This window comes from Mustela erminea, chromosome 18 (genome assembly GCF_009829155.1).
Source record: "Mustela erminea isolate mMusErm1 chromosome 18, mMusErm1.Pri, whole genome shotgun sequence".
Lineage (NCBI taxonomy): Eukaryota > Metazoa > Chordata > Mammalia > Carnivora > Mustelidae > Mustela > Mustela erminea.
In genome coordinates, this window is record NC_045631.1 from 2685291 (window position 1) to 2705565 (window position 20275).

A 20275-nucleotide genomic window follows, 5' to 3' on the forward strand; every position below is an offset into this window, starting at 1 on the left:
ACACTTGAGTTTGTCAGCTTCTCTGAGAAAAGCCCTCCTTTCTTGACTGGCAGGTGGAGTTTGGGGGTACAATATGGTGGCTGCTAGCATCCTTGGACCCCACCAGGGAAGGGAGCTGGGGCCCCCACTGCTCAGCACCCCATCCTCCAATTTTAAATTTTGTGTCCCTCCCTCAGCTCTAGCTAGGGTCCCCACATCCAGACCCCCTCTAGTTCAATCTCTGCAGAAAAGAAATCTCGCATTATCTGTTAGGTTGGGGAAGGTCTCCTGCTGACTGGGTGAGGTATAGGAGGGTGTCTGGGGGTAGGAGGGATTCCTAACTGCGTCAAATAAAAACTTGTGTCCCATCAGCCTGTTTTCTGGGTGTCCTACTAGTACTCTCAGAGCACCTGTCTCTCCATTCATAAGAACTTGGGGGATTCTGAGATGGGAATCCTGGGCTTCTACCATCTCCTGCCTGTTTTCCCGTCCTTGAAGGTTTATGCCTTAAACTTAGTATTTTAGTGGGATTCCAAGAGGGTGGCAGTAAATGTATGTGCGCATGTGCGGCTGGAATTCAATTTCCGGTCACACGTCACCGCCGTCTGGCTCCCAGCCCCACCACCCCACCAGCAAGCCTCTGGGCAAGGCCCCAGACACTACCGTGGGATTTGGTCCTGCGCCCGCCAGCACTTGGTGGCACAGAGCTGGGCTGGTTGCCTTCCTTGCGCTCAGCAGCCTGTGGCACAGACTCCAACGAGGTTTCCTCTTTGACAGATCCAGTAATCATTTCTGCCTTCCTCTGACGCAGCTCTCAGATTTGACCAGTCTCTTGGCTTTCATGCAACACCCGCTCTGGGTCCTCCTTGTACCTCTGACTGATCCTCCCTGGATCTGTCTCCTTTCCATGACTTCCAGATGGCCAAGAACCAGTGGGGCACAGCCTGTTCCCTCTCCTCTATCTACACTCTCTGCCTAGTGATATCAGCCACACCTGTGTGCCCAAGCCCAGGTGCTGGGACGCCAGCCCTGCGCTCTTAGACGGAGGCAGCTCAGACAGCATTTCCAGACCAGAACCCCCCAACCTGTTATTCCCCCAGACCGAAATCCATACCCCCCACCACATGGCTCCCTCTCTCTACTGCATCCCTGCCTCTCTCCGGTCTTCATTTTCTCTCTCACTTGACTGTGAACCTCCAAGTGGGCAAACACTGGATCTTGCCTGGGCAGGCTTCACCTGGCACATGGCTGGTTCTCAAAATTATTTATTGGACGCAAAAAAAATAATGAGTGCAGGCCAAGAAAAGCTGTAGAAAGCTGGAGGTGGGCCTGCAGAGGCTTTCAGAGATTAAGAAGACAAAGAAAAAAAAAAAGAGGGGCGCAAATGTATTCCCCCCCCCCACCTCCGCCGGCCCCATCCTGACTCTCTGGCCCTGCATACCTGAAAGGTCCGGGTCTCTAAACCTCCAGACACCCAGTCCCTGCTCACCCAGCACTGCGGAGCCTCCCAGCCCGGCGCGTGAGCGTGTCTGCTCTGGGGATACTCGGAATGAGAGATGACAATCCGCTGCGCGGGACCGGGACCCGGCAGGGCGGGCCCGGGCGTGTCCCCAGCGGAGTCGCCAGCTTTAAAGGTCTCCGCAGCGGCCGCAGACGACCAGACTTGCGCCGGCACCATGGCCGAGTTCAGCGTGAGAGTGTCCACCGGAGACGCCATCGGGGCTGGCACGTGGAACAAAATAGCTGTCAGCATCGTGGGGACCCGGGGAGAGACCCCCCCACTGCGCCTGGACCACCCGGGCAAGGAGTTCAGCGCGGGCACCGTGAGTGCACTGTGGGGCGAGCTGGGGGCGGAGGAGGGAGCAGGGGACGGTCCCCTCCGATCCTGTCTTTCCCCCGCAGGTGGAGGACTTCCAGGTGGAGTCCCCCCAGGACGTGGGTCCCGTGCTGCTGCTGCGCGTGCACAAGGCGCCCCTGCTGCTGTCCGCCCCGGTCGGCGCTGTGGCCCGCGACGCCTGGTTCTGCCGCTGGATCCAGCTCTCACAGCCGCGGGGCGCGCCCCTGCGCTTCCCCTGCTACCAGTGGCTGGAGGGCGCGGAGAGCGTGGCGCTGCGCGCGGGGGCCGGTGAGCAGGGGGACCGGAGAGGCCGGCGGGTGTGGCCCCTAGGGAGGAGGAGGGGGCGGCCCTGTGTGGGAGCAGGGGACCCGCGGAGGAGGGCAGAGCAGCTCGGGCCAGAGGTGGGACGAGGAGGGGTGGGGGAAGCTGTTCCTCTGCTCTCCTCACCGCTCCTGTGCGCTCACAGCCAAGGTCTCCTGGGCGGACGACCACCCCATCCTCCGGCAGCAGCGCCAGGAAGAGCTACAGGCCAGGCAGGACTCCTACCAGTGAGGAGCGGGCTGCCCTGGGGAGCTCGGGGGGGGGGGGGCGGGGGGGACGGGGTCACAAGGGATGTGGGGCAGCATGGGTTCCACTGGTAGGACACTAACTGGAGTCCCTGCCAGTCCTCTCTGGACCACAACATCGGCATGTGGGGGTGGTGTTAGAAACGCAAACTCCTGACACCCTCATTCCTACTGAATCACATAGGGAGGGTAGGGGTAGCAACACCTCTGTAACCAGCCTTGGGGGAAGCATTCTGGGAAGACTGGGAAAACTGGAAAACTGGGCTGGGAATGCCTCCCCCAGCAGGTGTCTTGCTTGCCCTGGGGCTTTTACATCCCTCCAGGTGTTTCATCCTCCTGGAAATCTGGCCGGAACCGGATCTCCACCCTGCCTTCCAGAGCCCAGGAAACTCATCCCAGAAGGCAGGCGGGAAGAGGGCTCTTTTTCGCCCCAGACTCAGCTGGGAGAGCCCAGTCCTAGAGGCCACCTTGGTGGGGGGTGGGGGCTGCAGGGGAGCACAAAGCCAGGGGTCATGGGGTGCTCGGGTGCAGATTCTCAAAAGGTCGTGGTCCGGCCAACCCAGCGGCTGTCCGAAGCCTGGGCTGCAGGTTTTGCTCCAGGTCCCCCAGCTACCGGGGTGCCATCTGTCTAGGCCTGCCAATGTCAGCATCACCTGGGAGCTCGCAGTCTCCGGGGCCCACGAACACCGGGACCTGCTGAATCAGAACCTGCATTTGACCTAGACCTCTGCATGCATGTTTGTACCTTCCCTGTGTGAGAGGCAGGATCGGGCCACCACCTGGGAGCAGCGGACTTTAAGTATTTTAATCGCCACTTGTTCTTTCAAGGCCAAGGGCGGTGACTGACTAAATGAATAAGAGAACTGACTGGGTGAGGGGTGAGCTCAGCTTCACAGGGACCGATTTTACCCTTTCAACCAACGTCTGCAGGCTGTAGTACTTGCTTGGTCAAGACGCCTTAGACCTGGGCAGAGAAGTCAAAGTCCCTCCGGTGGGATGACTGCCCTGGGCTGCGGAAGCCTTCATGAAACCCCTCTGTCCTCAGGAGGACATACACTCACAGACATATGGAAGAGTCGCCAGATCTCCGAGGCCAGAATCCAGGGGGATTCTCTCCCTGTCTCTGGGGGCCTAGAAGCTTCTCTCATGTTTCACATTTCTTTCTCTTGGTAGAATAGCTTTCTTTGGGTCCCAGTCCTTACAGTATCTAACAGTCCGTATGTTTGCATATGGGAGTCCAGATACCCAGACAGAGAGTTTCTCTCTGGCTCAGCCCTGTTAAAAAAAGAAAAGAAAAGAAAAAAGAAAGAAAGAAATTCAACCAAGCCCATTTGAAGCTCAAGTTAGCTTTATTCAATGATATGCAAATCAGGCCACATCCCCTCTAGGAGCCATACAAAATGAGAGGCTTTTCTTGGCACATGGGGGCAGAAAAAGGAAGTTTCTAGCAAAAACCAATGGTTTCAGGCATGATCACCTTCCTCTGGGGAAAGGTGGGGATCTATCAGGCAGGATATCTCATTGGTGATGACCCAGGAATTCCAGATTGGCTGGTTAAAGGTCACGATCCTGGGACCGGCTGACCTTGCCAATAGGTCAGGCGTGAAGCCTTGGTTTGCGGATGTGGGCTTAGCACAAGGGACTCCATTTTGGACCCGATGTCTCTTTTTGAATAGCCCCCATCTCTGATTTCCCGGAAAGGACTTTGACTGGCCTAGCTCTGGCTAGGTGCCCAGCCCTGGACCAGTCACATGACCAGGGGAGACGTGTCATTGTGAGAACAAGGCAGGGACAGAGCTCGGAATGCCCTTGCTTATAGAAGGGGATGGCTCTGACGAGAGCCTCCAGGGGCCTACCTCTCCCTTTGCCCTGGTCAGTGGGTTCCCTGAGCCTCCTCGTGGGCCACCTTCCTGCTCCTCCCTCCAGCTGGAAGACTTACAGCCCGGGCTGGCCCCGCTGTCTGGATGAGAAATCCGTAAAAGATCTGGATCTCAACATTAAATACTCGGTCAAGAAGAATTCCTGCTTCTACCTGAAAGTCGGCTCCGCGTAAGGATGCCCCCTCCCTCCTGACCCTGGACCTCAGCTGCGCTGGGACTCCTGCCTTCTGCCCTCCCCACTGTTAAGGACGTGGGTCACACAGGCACAGCCTCTGCCCATCCCCAGTTCCCACAGGACAGTGATGACCTCAGGGGCAGTGGCTACTTCAGGATCGGGGGGCCAGTTCGAGAGCCCAGGAAAGATAAGGCCAGCTGACAGGGGAGGGTCTCCTGGGGGGCCTCATGCCCCCTCCCGACCCTTGACATCCTCTGGCAGGTTTACGGAGCTGAAACTCAAGGGGTTGCTGGACCGCAAAGGGCTCTGGAAAAGTCTGAGCGAGATGAGAACGATGTTGAACTTCCGCATGACCCCGGCCGCTGGTGAGGAACTCGGGCTGGGGGCCCTGACTTCTTCCCTGAGACCTCAGCTCTCCTAGCCATCCGGGGCCTCAGACAGTCAAGCACAGGTTCACCGTGTGACCCCGGGCAGGTCTCTGTCCCTCGCTAGACCTTACTTCCTCCACAGATCCAAAAAAGGGTGGAGACTGGGCACGTCCCTAACCTTCCAAGACCCTTTCATCCAACACGCATTTGTTGGGTGGTGACCCAGCAGACACTGGGTTAGGGCTGTGGACACAGTCTTTGTTCCCAGAGGGCTCACAGTAGAGCAGGTGAGTGGACAATAGGCTCAAAATCAAAACACTGAGTTTCCCTTGTGAAACCTGTTTGTTGGTCCCAGAGAGAGCACATAAAAGTGGGACCTTTCTCGTCTGGGCAACAGGAGGTGTCCTAGAAAGCTCTCCCAGGAGGGGACCCTGTGGTGCAGCAGCGTGTTAGCAGGCATGACTGGAAGCAGGTGGGGCCAGAGCTACTCAGGATGGAGCGTCCGTGGGGACCACTGGGAAGGGCAGGAGGGGAGCCCATGTGAGCCGTCCCCAGACCTGCCAGGGACCAGCTGCAGGGGGCTGCCGGTCCCCAGATACCAGGTGACAGGAGAGGCGGGGCCAGGGCAGCAGCCCTCAGGGCTGCATTTGAGGCTGATGAATCCTGGCCTTGGGGCGTCAGGTAGATGGCAGGACAGACAGGCTGGGGACTCAGGTTTGCTGCTTGCTGAGACGCAGTGGCTGAAGCCCAGGCTGAGAAAGCTACAGAGTGGGAAGCAAAGGGAGCCCAGGATGGACCCGGGAACAGCAACTCCACCATGAAGCTCGGGGGAGGGGGCTTCCATGCTGAGATGGCCCGGCCCCCCTTCACCCCCTGCTGCCTGCCCCCCCAGAGTACGTGGTCAAGCACTGGCAAGAGGATGCCTTCTTCGCCTCCCAGTTCCTGAACGGCCTCAACCCTGTTCTGATCCGCCGCTGTCGCCACCTCCCAGAGAACTTCCCCGTCACAGATGACATGGTGGCCCCCATGCTGGGCCCTGGGACCAGTCTGCAGGCTGAGCTGGAGGTGAGGGACTCGGGGTCCGGGCTTGGCCCACTGCCATCCCAGTGCCTTGGGGCTTCCCCTGGTGTAGAGGGCCGTGTGTGTGCAGAGTTCCTAGGGACCTGCCTGTGTATATGCCCCAACAGCACCATCTCCCTGGCACACTCCTTTCCCTGCCCTGAGTCCTCTCCCCACCCCAGCCCTGCATCCTTTAGGAGCAGCCCCTGCTCCCCTTTTCTCTCCTGCAGAGGGGCTCCCTGTTCCTGGTGGATCATGGCATCCTCTCCAGCGTCCACACCAACGTCGTGAATGGGAAGCCTCAGTTCTCTGCGGCCCCGATGACCCTGTTGTACCAGCGTCCCGGGGGAGGGCCACTGCTGCCCCTTGCCATCCAGGTCAGCGTCTGGGAGGGGGCGATGCAGGGGGAGGGAGGGGTTTGACAGAGGGGTCGGCAGGCACCCCACGCCCACCTCTCCCTGCACCGGCTCCTCCTACAGCTCAGCCGGAGCCCGGGACCCGACAGCCCCATCTTCCTGCCCAGCGACAACAAGTGGGACTGGCTGCTGGCCAAGACGTGGGTGCGGAACGCCGAGTTCTCCGTGCACGAGGCGGTCACGCACCTGCTACACGCACACCTGCTGCCTGAGGTTTTCACCATGGCCACGCTCCGCCAGCTGCCCCAATGCCACCCACTCTTCAAGGTCAGCGGCTCGGCAGCAGGGCCCAAACTGGGTCCCTGTACCTCGAGGTGCTCCTCAGCCTGTCCCCATGTAGCCCTATCCTTCCAGGTGGGGGTGCAGAGCCCCCCATCCTGCTGCAGCTGCCTCTCCCTGCACGACTCCCCTGGCAGCCTGCTTTCCCCCAGGCTCTGAGCCTGGGCGAGGAGCATGGGGGCTGGGGTGAGGGAGGGGACAGCATGGGACTGGATGGGACTTCTTAGGGGAGAGCTGTCAGCCGCCATCCAGAAGCCCTGTTCTTTGGAGAGATCTAAGGCAGATGTCAGAATGTGCACTTGACTTTGACGGAGCAGTAGGGCTCTTGCAGAGCGCAGCAGGGGTGAGGGAGCCCGAGGAGGGAGATCCACCTCTCTAATGGGGGCTCCGCTAAGCCTTCAGAGGGCCCAGATTGCTTTCCCCCAGGGACCTGGGGCATCTCTTCTCTGAGGGCAGGAATTCTCCCCTGCAGGATCCACGGGTCTTTGGATTCTCTGATCCTGCCTGAGCCATTCTCCTGGGTTCTTTTCTCTCCTCTCCAGTCCAGGCTGCTTTTTTTCTGACCATCAGCAGCTCCCAGGGCCTGGTACTCTGGGGGGCGGTTCCATTTTCTCCACGGGCCCTGCTTTTCACGGTGCGTGGCCTGCGCGGGGGTCAGTAAACCGCAAAATGCCAGAGCTGGGGGGCTCGTAGTGCTCCCCCAAGTCAGCCCCCTCATCTGCCCAGAGAGAGGAAGGTACCAGGCCCAGTTTATAGAACAGGATGCTGGTTGAAGCCCAGCTCCGGGCATGAGGTCTGGAGCCCTGATCCCAGTCCCGGGCTGGCCCTCTTGTCACTGTCATCTCTTTCCATGGATGATTTATAAGACTTGGTGCCTCGAGGCAGGGAGGTCTGGGGCTGGAGGGACCCAGGCCCTCACCCACCTTGGTCTTCTTTGACCCTTACAGCTGCTGATCCCACATACTCGGTATACCTTGCATATCAACACCCTTGCCCGCGAGCTGCTCATCGCCCCGGGGCAGGTGGTGGACCGGGTATGCTCTGCCCCAGGGAGGCTGGCGGTGGGAGGCAGGGGATTTAGGGGGGGTCCCACCAGTACTGCCTCACACTTCCAGGGCCAGCGCTCCGGCACCCAGGAGCTCTGTCTCCCAGTCCACAGGCATTGGTGTCAGGGGCTTCTCAGAGCTGATACAGAGGAACATGCAACAGCTGAGCTATTCTGTCCTGTGTCTGCCCGAGGACATCCGGGCCCGAGGCGTCGAAGACATCCCCAATTACTACTACCGCGATGACGGGTTGAAGATCTGGGGGGCAGTGGAGAGGTGAAGGGGCCATCCTCAGCGAGCTGGGGGTGGGGAGGGCCCAAGGAGGCCTGCGACAAGGAGGAGGGCTGGACGTGAATGACACCAAGCCGAGCTGCCTTGCTCCCCGGAGAGGGTTAGGGCGAAAGTCGGGACTGACCCCAGCGCACTTGCAGCTTTGTCTCCGAAATAATCCACATCTACTACCCGAGTGACACAGCCGTGCAAGATGACCCTGAACTCCAGGCCTGGGTGCGGGAGATCTTCTCAGAGGGCTTCCTGGGCAGGGAGAGCTCAGGTACGGGGACCTCGGCCCCAGGGCCCCACCCTCAGTCCCCTGCAGCGGGGTCCCAAGGACCCTGGCAGCCGCACGCCCAGTCCCACCCCACCCTCCCGCAGGTGTGCCCTCCGCGCTGGAGACCCGGGAAGCCCTGGTCCAGTATGTCACCATGGTGATCTTCAACAGCTCGGCCAAGCACTACGCCGTCAGTGCCGGGCAGGTGAGGAGGGTCCAGGCCCGGCCAGCGGGACAGAGCGGGGCCAGGCTCCTGGGACTCATGGTTGCCTTCTCCACTCCAGTTTGACTCCTGTATCTGGATGCCCAACCTGCCACCCACCATGCAGCTGCCACCCCCCACCTCCAAAGGCCAGACAAGGCCAGAGGGGTTTCTAGCTACCCTCCCTCCGGTCAATGCCACGTGTGACATCATCATTGCCCTCTGGCTGCTGAGCCAGGAGCCTGGAGACCGGGTGAGTGTGGGACTGGGGGGCCAGGCCAGGCCAGCTCTGGGGTTTGTGAGGGGGTGTCTTTTCCCCTCTCTGGCCCAGATACCCTGCACTGCCTTCGAGGCATTGGGTCCCTTCACGCCACTGACCCTCCTTGAGGGGACACATGAACGCTGACCCTCTCACAAGAATGGTCAGGTGATCAAATGACTTGATATCAAGTCCCCCTGGCTGCAAGGTGATCATGCGGGGGGTGGGGAATGCCCCCTTGAATACTCTGACTTGAGCTTTTGGTCCCTGAGAGCTGCCTGCAGTGAACCTCAGTGTCTAGAGCGGGGGCAGGGGCAGGGATGAGGCTTGGAGGGAGGCTGGACTTGGACTTGGGGACTTCCAGCCAAGTCCCTGGGGTGGGCGGCAAGGGCAGGTCCCAGCTGCTGAGCGGCCCCTACACTCGACCTTGTAATTGGTTCCCAGCAGCCCCTGGGCACCTACCCGGATGAGCACTTCACGGAGGAGGCCCCTCGGCGGAGCATCGCCGCCTTCCAGAACCGCCTGGCCCAGATCTCGCGGGAGATCCGGGAGCGGAACCAGGGGCTGGAGCTGCCCTACACTTACCTGGACCCTCCCCTCATCGAGAACAGCGTGTCCATCTAAATCCCCCGGAGAACGGTGTGCTCTGAGGCATACCTTGGACCCCATAAAACCCAGCCCCCGTATGCCTCTCCTGGGACAACCAAGCCACATGGAATTGCCCCTACACACCACAAAACAGCAGAAACAAAACAGAGAAACCAAAGACCCCAGAGAACAGCAGCCATGTGCCTTTTGAAGACTCCAAGTTTCAAAGTGCTTGATCGCCCACAGCTCCCTTAAAGGGTTTTATGACTTTGTGTTGCCTTGTGTGTTTGTATTACGTTATGATGGGGGAGGGGGTATCCCCTGGTCCCACTGATCCTGCTAACCACAGCTGTGCGGGCTTAATGGTCACCTGACGCAGGGCAGCCCTCCTGACCGGCCGAAAAATTGCCCAAGAGGTTGGTAGTGACCCATGGTCCCAGCTATACAATGAACAGCCTGCTAAGAAGGGGCTACCAGAAGCAGGGCAGAAGGAAGGGGGCAGCTGTCTGGGCAGTGCCCAGGTACACTTTCCTAAAAATTTGCTCCGAAGTTGGACAAAAAGTTGCATATTATAAAGCAGTCTCCATTTCCAGAGAATTAGAAAACAGCAGAGCTGTAATAATCATAGGTCCCCTTCCGGATTCAGTCCTCAGTGATGGGACTCCAACACTGCATACACAGTCTTCCCTCCTGTCCTTCTTTTTTCTTGTCCCAAATCAAGAACCATCCATTAAGACAAAAATGGCTCCCTTGGAATTCACCTATCGGTTACCATCTCTGGCTCAGATTGTATGTCACTGCTTTGGTGTTTGTGGCTCGCTAAGTTTTATAAAACTGTGGACACAAAATGTATTTGGATCACTGCACAAACATGACCCCTGAGAGAGCGATGCATGGGGAGAGTGTTGCTGGTGGGTAGCTCCCCAAATGCCTGTTCTCGGCTGAGATTTGGGGCCACAAATGAGTCAGAGACACGGAACTCTTAAACTCTCGGACTCCAAGCAACACAAGATAATTCCTGATAATTTCAGTCATAAAAGCAATAAAAATGGGAAATAAACTGAGTATCTTGAGGGATTTTTTTTTAAAAAGCATTAAACAGGGTCCTTGGGAAGGACCCAAGGAGGCTCTGGTCACAGGACCCAATGCACAGCCTCCTTAGGCATCACTGTCGGAATGACCAAGCTCCTACCATTTTTTGTCTTTGAATTCTTTGTCTCAAGAGGCAAATTCCATGAGGAATTGTCCATCTGACTTGGCTTGGGGTGACAAAAAGTATTAGTTGCTGGGGCAGAGAGCTTGTGCTTGCTAAATAGTTCCAGCTGGGCCCAGATGACCAATGGTAGCCAATGGCTCGAGGAAGAAGCAAAGTATGTCGTTTCCACAATGAGGCAGTTAGAAGCTGACCTGCCTCCCTCATCCTTCCCTCACCCTTGAGGCTACCTTGGAGGCATGTTCAAGAAGACATGAGCCCCCTCCTCTCCCTGATCGCTAGACTGCAAGTTCACGAGGACAGACTCCCTAACTGCCCACCACAGCGCCTGGCGCACAGCAGGGGCTCAGTAAGTAGGGGTTGAGCGGAGGACGTCATACCCAAATGATTCCTCAAATGCTTCTGTCCCTCTTTGCAGTTACCTGTGTGTTTCTCCAACCAGACCACGAGTTTTTTGAAGGCAGGAACTGGGTCTCACTTATATTCCTGGTGCCCAGCACTGTGCTGACAAGAAGAGAGAGAACTAACAAATGTTTGTCTGATTATGGATTAAAGGGAGAATGATTGAATGGACATAAGGATGGATGGATAGATGGATGGTTGGATGGACGGGTGGATGGGTGGATAGATGGACAGATAGACAGTTGGACAGAAAGATGGACAAATGAATGGATGAACTACTGAGTTGGAAGGTAATCGTGCTCTGGTCAATAAACCAGTATTTGCTTCAATGTATGTCTTTTGGGAACAATTATCATCTGGAGAAAATGGAGAAACCAAGGCAGTTCAGCAAGGAAAATCCAAGAAGTCAGTCTCCAGTCCTCCTTGGAGAAGCCACCACCACCTCCACTGCCCAGGCTTGTGACCCCTCTGACTCTCTTTCTCACTTTCTCTCTGTCTGTCTCTCTCACACACACCCCAGTCCTTGGACTCTCGGTTGATGAGCCGTAAGAGAGAAGGTTGTTACAGGTAATGTTCACCTCTAGGGGAGATCTAATTCAGTGTGGTGGTCCACTTGGCCTAGGGTGGGGACTTTCTCATGGACAATAAGGCATTGGGCATCCAGACCCCAGAGTCATCCTGTGGAGAGCCCCGCCCTTGCTGGGCTTGCTGGCCAGAGGGGGAGGGGTGGCTCCCTCTTAACCATCCTCACTCTAGCTTTTCAGTTAGGGACTAAGGGAGTATAGGGCACAGGGTCCTAGACATGGGGCAGAAGCGCCACTTATCCCTGCCACTCTCTGCACACTGCTCTCCAGGACTGGGTGGAGTGAGTCACCAGCGAAAGAGGGGAGAAAAGTTCTGGGTAGGGGGAACCAAAAGGGGTAGAAACAAAGATGCAAAACTCTGGGGCACCTGAGTGGCTCACTGGGTTATGCCTCTGCCTTTAGTTCAGGTCATGATCTCAGGGTCCTAGGATGGAGCCCTGCATCGGGCTCTCTGCTCAGCAGGGAGCCTGCATCCCCCCCCTCTCTTCTGCCTGTCTCTCTGCCTACTTGTGATCTCTGTCTGTCAAATAAATGAATAAAAAATCTTTTTAAAAAAAGATGCAAAACTCTAAGACATTTGTGCAGAACGGGTGAATGGGACAATGGAGAGGCAAGGTGTTGTCGAGTATGAAATCAGAGACACAAGAGGGGTAACTATGTGCAGATGTAGTAAATATCTAAAACACGGGAAGGGACTGTACCACTTAATAACCCAGCAGAAAAGAGGGCACACAATAGGAAATTTTTTAAGAAAGCAGTCCATAAAATAAACCTCAATGTCTAATGAACCTGCGTGAAGATACTAAATCTTGGGCTGCCTGGGTGGCTCAGTCGGTTAAGCGTCTGCCTTCAGCTCAGGTCATGATCTCAGGGTCCTGAGATCGAGTCCCACATGCGGAATCCCTGCTCAGCAGGGAGTCTGCTTCTCCCCCTCCCTCTGCCTGCCTCTCTCTCTCTCTGTCAAATAAATAAAATCTTTAAAAAAAAGTGTACATACTTTATATTAAAAAAAATACTTTATTGTTAAAAAAGGCTAACTCTCATCTGAGTTTTCAGGGATTCCTCCTCTTTTTGCTGCTGAGGGTCTTGCCTCAGCATTGACGGCTGCCGACCACTCAGGGTGCTGGGTGCTGAAGGCTGGGATGACTGTGGGAATTTCCTAAAATAAGACAACTGTGAAATTGGCTGCATTGAGTGACTCTTCTTTTCACAGGTGATTTCTCTCTAGCAGACGATGCTGTTTGATAGCACCTGACCCACAGGAGACCCTCTTTCAGAATCGGAGTCCATCCTCTCAAACCCTGGCTGCTTTATCAAGTCAGTTCATGGAATATTCTCCGCCCTTTGTTGTTGCTTCAACAGTCTTCACAGCATCTTCACCAGGAATAGATTCCATCTCAAGAAACCACCTTTTCGGGGCGTCTGGGTGGCTCAGTCATTAAGTGTCTGCCTTTGGCTCAGGTCATGATCCCAGGGTCCTGGGATGGAGCCCCGCACCAGGCTCCCTGCTCAGCGAGGAACCTGCTTCTCCCTCCCCCACTCTCCCTGCCGTGTTCCCTCTCTCACTGTGTGTCTCTCTTTCTGTCAAATAAACAAATAAATAAAATCTTAAAAAAAAAAAAAAAGAAGCTACTTTCTTTCTTTATCCATAAAAAGCAGCTCCTCTAAACTAGGGCAGCCACTGTGGGAAACAGTATGGAGGGTCCGCCAAAAGCTAAAAAAAAGAGCTACTCTATGATGACGCTGCTAGGTATTCACCCCGGCAATACAAAAATACTAATTCAAAGGGATACGTGCCCCCTGATGTTTACAGCAGCATGATCCACAAGAGCCAAGCTGTGGGAACCAGCCCGAGGGTCCACAGGCAGATGAATAGATGAAGAGGATGTGGCATAGATATACAATGGAATGTGGCTCAGCCATAAAGAAGAAGGAAATATCCCCATCTGCCACAACATGGATGGATCCACAGAGTATTACACTAAGCAAAACGAGTCGGAGGAAGACAAACACCATATGATTTCACTCAACCAAGCAAAAGGGGGAAAAGAGAAAGAGAGACAAACCAAAAAACACCCTTAACTCTCAAGAACAAATGGATGGTCCCCAGAGTGATGGGGGTGGGGACATGGGAAATCAGAGATGGGAGGAAGGCGTGCCTTCCTCACGATGAGTGCTGGGTGATGTTTGGAAGTACAAATGAAACTAATAGTACACTATATGTTAAACTGGAATTTAAATTTAAAAAAATTTTAAAGGGAAAGAAAGCAATTCCTCCTCTGTTAGAAGATTGAAGTCATTCAATCCCATCTCCTGGCTCTACTTCTGATTCTAGGTCTCCTGCTATTTCTACCAAATCTGCAGTGACCGCCTCCATTCCAGACTTGAACCCCCCAGAGTCATCCTTGAGCGCTGGAATCGACTTCCTCCAAACTCCTGTCCGTGTCGATATTGTGACCTCTTCTCGTGCATCATGAATGTTCTTAATGGCACGTAGAAGGGAGAATCCTTTCCAGAAGGTTTTCCATGTACCTTGCCCATATCTATCAGAGGAATTTTGTTTATGGCAGCTAGAGACTTACAAAATAAATTTCTTAAGTAATGAAGTTTGAAGGTCAAAATGACTCCTTGACCTATGGGGTGCCAATGACTGTCATGTAGGCAGGAATGCAAATGACACAGATCTCACTGCCCATCTCCATCAGAGCTCTGGGGAGACTGAGTGCATGGTCAATGAGCAGCCATATTTTGAAAAGAATCCTTTTTTCTGAACAGTGGGTCTCCACAGTGGCTTAAAATATTCAGGAAACTAGGTCATAAACAGATGTGCTGTCGTGCAGGCTTTGTTTGTGCATGGGTAGAGCACAGGCAGAGCAGATCTAGCATCATTCTGAAGAGCTTTGGGATTCTCGGAATGTAAAGGAGCATTGGCTGCAACTTAAAGTCACCAGCTGCATGAGCTCCTCGCCAGAGAGTCAGTTGTCTGTCCTCTGAAGCTTTGAAACCAGGCATTGACTTCTCCTCTCCAGCTATGAACGCTCTACGTGGCGTCTTCTTCCACCAGAGGGCAGTTTCAGCCACACTGAAGATCTGTGGCCGAGTGTAGCCACCTTCATTGTTAGCTCAGCTCCGTCTTCTGGAGAACCTGCTGCAGGGCTTGCTACTTGACCTTGCCCTTTCACGTCAGGAAGACGGCTTCTTTCCTTAGACCTCCTGCACCAACCCCTGCTCGCTTCAGAATTTCCTTCTGTGGCTTCCTCATCTCTCTCGGCCTTCACGGAATTGAAGAGCATTAGGGCGTTCCTCTGGGTTAGGCTTCTGGCTTAAGGGAACGCTGGGGCTGCTTTGACCTTCTGTCCAGACCACAGAGACTTTCCACGCTGAAGAAGGCTGATCCTCTTCTTGCCATTCATGTGTTCACCGGAGTAGCAGTGTACTTTCCTTCAAGAACTTTCCTCTGCGTTCACAACTTCATGACTTGGCTCGCTTTGGCACAAGAGGCCAAGCTTTCGGCCGATCTCGGCTCTCAACACGCTTTCCTCACTAAGCATAACAATTTCCAGGTTGTGATTTCAAGTGAGAGACACATGACTCTTCCTTTCCCTTAAACACTTAGAAGCCCCTCTGGGGTCATTATTAATTAGCCTCATTTCAATTTTGCTGCATCTCAGGGAACAAGGAGGTCAGAGGAGAGAGAAGGAGACACACACACTGGGGAATGGCACGTGGGTTGGATACTCAGAACACCAACACTGTCTCCTATGGGCACAGCTCATCGCACCCCAAACCGATCCCAATAATACTGTCGGAGACAGTATATTATATACCGACCACAGAGCACCGTGACAGAGACAGCGAATGAGAAAGTTTGATATATTGCCAGAATTACCAAAGTGACACAGAGATGGGGAGTGAGCAAATGACCCCCATGGGCTTGCTCCATGAGTCATCACAAACCTTGAATTTGTTAAAAAAAACAAAACAAAAAACAAAAACCAACCAATATCTGCAAAGCACAGTAAACTGAAACTCAAGTAAACGAGGCTTGCCTGTGACTAGCTCTAACCGTGTGATGCACAAACCAATCTTGGAACCGCCATTACCACGCTTCCCGGCTGATTTTAATCTTTGATTTGTGCTCATTCTAAAGTTATGAATCGTCTTCGTAATTCTTTTTTTTTTTTCAGATTTTTTATTTATTTATTTGACAGAGAGAGATTACAAGTAGGCAGAGAGGCAGGCAGAGAGAGAGAGAGGAGGAAGCAGGCTCCCTGCTGAGCAGAGAGCCCAATGCAGGACTCGATCCCAGGACCCTGAGATCATGACCTGAGCCGAAGGCAGCGGCTTAATCCACTGAGCCAGCCAGGCGCCCGTCTTTTTTTTTTTTTTTTTTTTTTTTAATTATACTTTTACAGGTTGGAGCCACGGCCCTGCCCGGTCCTCTCTCCACCTACCCCCTGCCTTTGTGTAAGGGGTCCCCGGGGAGCCTCTGCTCACTCCCCTGGGAGGACCTGGAGCAGACCAGGTCCCACCCCACCCCAACCCCCATGGACCTGCACCTGTGGGAGAGCTGAGGAGGGGACCAAGGCAAGAGATGGGACGCAGGACTGGAGAGAGAGGACACGGAGTGACTCAGAGTGGTAGAGGAGACACTGGCCTCCAGGGCTGGGAGTGGACAGGACAGAGACGCAGAGAAGGAGGCACTGACAGCTCTCTCCCGGGGCACCTTGGAGGAGGGGACGGGCAGTGGCCTGAGCTGAAAGCCCACCCATTTCCGGCGAGGAGGCAGCCACAGGCGCCTGGGGTCTCCCCAGAACCGCCTGCTGGCCTCCTGCCTCCTGGGGCGACCCCGGATCCCGGGACAGCAGGCATGCAAGGACCTGGGAGAGCGTGCCAGTGAGCCTGGAGAGTGGGGAAGGGCGAGAGCAGGAAACTGCCACAGGGTGAGTCTTAACCGGGAACTGGGGGGCCTGGGGGGCCTGGGGGAGAGCAGCCGTGCAGGAAGCTTGAGCTAGCGGGCTGGGCTCTGCGGTATCCACCATTCCTCATCCTGGTTTTCTCACCTTCCGCTCATGTCCTGGCGCTCATGACATTGGGGAGCCCCTGAATGTGCCCCAGAATGAGTAGGGTTGTGGGATCAGTGGCTCCACAGAAGGAATCCAAGCCTCCAACCCCCTTTCTTCTGAGAACTCGCTTATAATCCAGTCGTCCAACCAGTCGGAGTAGGAGAAGGGGAACATCAGGGAGTGACTGAGGCAGGAAGCTGGAGATCTGGGTCCCTAGAGCGGGGCAGTGGGAGAGGCTGGGGCTTGGGTCACCAAGGTGGTCCTCCCCACCCCCGCTCTCTCTGCAGAGTATGCGTTTGAACAGTCACCGGAGGATACGTTCTTTGCCTCCCAGTTCCAGAATGGCCTCATCCCCATCCTGGTCCAGCCCCATCGTGGAGCTCCAAAGAATTCCCCGTCGCTGAAGGTATGGACCCCTGGGCTGGACCAGACCCAGAGGCCAGTCCGCAGGCTGAGCTGGAGGTGAGAGGTCCAGGGGTCCTGCCTCCTTTCCCTCCCCTCCCCGTGCTTTCAGGAGCCCAGGCTCCCAACCCCCGACCTGTCTCTTCCACGACCCTGCGGCCCCTCCTTTCCCAGCTAGCTCAGTGCCTTTCCCAGCCAGTGCCTGCTGCTCAGCCCTGGACAGAGCGGTGCTGCTCTGGGACAGCAAGCAGGGTGAGCGGGGAGTGCTCTCTCCTGCTCCTTTGCCAGGACCCATGCCCCTGCCTGTTGTCATGGTTACTAAGGATGCCCTACCTCCAGGGGGTCGGCTGGGGCTCCCCGGAGCAGCTCTTTCTCCCCTCTGTGGGCCGACTGGGATGAGATGTGCCCTCCCTCAGCCCCCTGATGGCCCTCCTCTCCTCTCCTCCTCTAGATGGCCCTCTGTACCTGGTGGGCCATGCCAACCTCTTGGGGTCTGCCCCAGCATCATTAACGAATTGCCCCAGTTCCTGGCAGCCCCCCCACCCCAGCTCGACGGACCTCTGCTGCCCCTCCCATCCGGGTCAGCAAGGCGGGGCCCTGGGAGGGCTGGGCATGCAGCTCAGCACCGCCTCCCCTGGGGATGACTGCAAGGTTTGCCAGCCCCTCCATGCTACTGTTCCAGGTGCCAATCGCCACACCACATCTAACCCAACCGGCCCCTCCCTAGTTTGGTTTTCTTCCTAGTTTTGTTGTTGCTGTTGTCTCGTCCTTTTCCATCTCTATCTTGATGGGAAGGTTGTGATACTCAGTGTCAGAGAACAAACCCCCTTGACACGGGTTTCCAAATCGACTCTATCAGACCATGCTCCTAGGACGGCACAGCCATGTTCCCAACAGTTAAACACGGAACCCCTTCTGGAAGGCATCTCCACGCCCTCCCTTCCAGCCTCTGCCCCTAGAACCGGGGATTGGGGTGACTTTGGTCTGGTACCAGGAGCCCTGGACCCGGCTCTGCACCATGGGCCAACAAGACGGCCTTAAGGGCCGTTTCCTGCTGTGTGAGAGGTGATCAGAGCAGGGAGCCTTCCTACCTCGCCTCCATCACTGGCCAGGTTGAACTCCATTAATCTTTCAGAGCACCCCAAGGAAGGAGAGATGCTTATCATCAACTTCACTTTTTTTTTTTTAGATTTTATTTATGTATTTATTTATTTGAGAGAGAGAGAGCGAGAGCATGCACACAAGCAGGGGGATGGGGAGCGGCAGAGGGACAAGCAGATTCCCTGCTGAGCCGGGAGCCCTACCTGGGGCTCGATCCCAGGACCCCGGTATCATGACTTGAGCCAAAGGCAGATGCTTAACAGACTGAGCCCTCCAGGCACCCCCACCAACCTCACATTATAGCTGAAGAACCTGAGTATAGAGAGGTTAGTTAACTTTCCCAAAGAGACACAGCTAGGAAGGAGGTCGACCATGAGATGTGGCCCCTTGGACAGGATAACAGGCTGTACTTTCTGCCCCAGATTCCGCCTGATGCCTACCCTCCCCATCAATCACCTCCCACTCCAGCTCCCTCAGATGCTGGGCCCAGAGGGCGCCACCAGTCCTTCCCAGTGACACAGCTGCGACTGGCTCCTGGCCAGACCTGGGTCCGACACTCACTGTTCCAGGTTCATCTGCTTGGAGCCCACTTTACGATGGAGACCTCTTTTCTCCCCATGCGCAGTAGCTGCCCATGGGCCCACCCCCTGGGGCCCGTGAGGTTGTCTTATCTAACCGCTGACTCTGGTTGTCCCTCCCTGTTCTGTCCTTGTGTCAACTACCCCCGGACATCAGTGCTGAGGCCCGCACGGGGCTTTTTGCACCTCGAAAGCTCATCAGCCAGTCGGGGCCCTGGAGCCGCTGAGCTGTGGCCCTGAGCAGTGGGGGGGGGGGGGTCGTCTCTGCTCAGCAGCTGGACAACTCGGCTGGGACAGGACGGGCAGGACACCTGCCGCAGATCATCAAAAAGGGCCAGAGGCTTCCACCTTGCCCTCCCTCCTCCCGCCCCACCAGCTGGCTGGCCCAGAATTTCAGGACCTTGCCCACTACAACTCCCCAGATAATGTGCTCTGGAGCTGGGCGGCCACAGACAGGTGAGGCTCCCCCGGGGAGCTGGGGGCTCCAGGTCTCCCCCTCATCTATATCTCTGTACCTTGCTCACCCACTCTCCCACTCCTTCTGCCCAAACACACTGTGACTTTGCAGCCCTTCCTGCCTCCTCTTCTCTCCCCGCTGTGTGACCTTGAGCAAGTCACCTAACCTCTCTGTGTTTCTTCTCTGAAAACAGGGATGAGAAGAAGAAGAGCTCCTATCTTATGGGCTATTATTAGAATTAAATGTAAAGCCCCAAGAACAAACCTCAGGCCAATAGGAGGTGCCTTCTGCGCATTCACCCCATAGAAAAAGCGTCCAGGATTTCCTTCGGACTGTCCCTTGCAGAAGGCCTCTTTAGGGTGTACCTCTGGCCTCCACCCCCGTGGCAGGAGCTCCTGATGTCCGGCCTCCCTGCCGGTCCCCATCTCCTGCCGTTAACCTGCAATACGACCTTCTTCGGGCCCGGGGATTCAGGACAGCGCTGCTCACGGGCCTCGCGTGGCTCCCGTTTGCACATGGGACGCAGTGTCCACTGGGGAATCTCAGCCCCTCCAGAACCTTCCTCCTCCCTCTTCTCCATTCTTCCTCCTCAGCAGAGACTGAGGCTGGGGAGGCCAGGCACCCCGATTCGCCCTCTCTCACTAGGCAAACACTGCCCCCTCTGAGCCCAGCTCATGCCTTGAATCCTCAGGGATGCCCCCACCATGGACGCCTACAGTGGGAGCAATGGGTCCACGTGTTCTCTGGGAGCCCTAACTATGGCCAGGGCTGGATGCCACAGTGAGCAAGGCCAGTCAGCTCTGTCCTTTGGGAACCAGGGGTGTGGATGGATCCAATCCCGCAGTCCGAACACAGAGGGGCTCTGGCATCTGTGGTTCGATCGGCCTCAGAAGCTGGTAGAAAATGCTTACGGCGTTTGCAGGCAGCTAGTGCCAGGGACGAGGGTGGGCGGGACCACAGCCCGCGGAGAACTCGTGCTTGTCTGATGAGGATAAATGGCGACCCAGTGAGGACTATAGCCAGACCTTCAGATTTTTTTTTAACATTTTTTATAAGATTTTATTTATTTGACAGAGAGAGACTATGAGTAGGCAGAGAGGCAGGCAGAGAGAGAGTTGGGGAAGCAGGCTCCCCGCTGAGCAGAGAGCCTGATGTGGGGCTTGATCCCAGGATCCTGGGATCATGACCCGAGCCGAAGGCAGAGGCTTTAACCCACTGAGACACCCAGGCGCCCTAGACCTTCAGATTTTTCAAGAGAAAGCTGACAT

At 55.8% G+C, this 20275-nt stretch overlaps 1 protein-coding gene across 1 annotated transcript; it reads left to right on the plus strand.

Moving 5' to 3' along the window:
- The first annotated feature begins 1655 nt into the window (after positions 1 to 1655).
- On the plus strand, positions 1656 to 10251 carry ALOX15B (arachidonate 15-lipoxygenase type B). The gene is made up of 14 exons (XM_032321245.1): positions 1656 to 1802; positions 1882 to 2104; positions 2283 to 2364; positions 4309 to 4431; positions 4699 to 4802; positions 5698 to 5870; positions 6095 to 6241; positions 6344 to 6547; positions 7507 to 7593; positions 7712 to 7881; positions 8037 to 8158; positions 8260 to 8360; positions 8440 to 8610; positions 9061 to 10251. The coding sequence occupies exons 1-14, from the start codon at positions 1656 to 1658 to the stop codon at positions 9238 to 9240; spliced, it is 2034 nt and encodes a 677-aa protein (XP_032177136.1). The 3' UTR covers positions 9241 to 10251.
- Positions 10252 to 20275: the final 10024 nt, after the last annotated feature.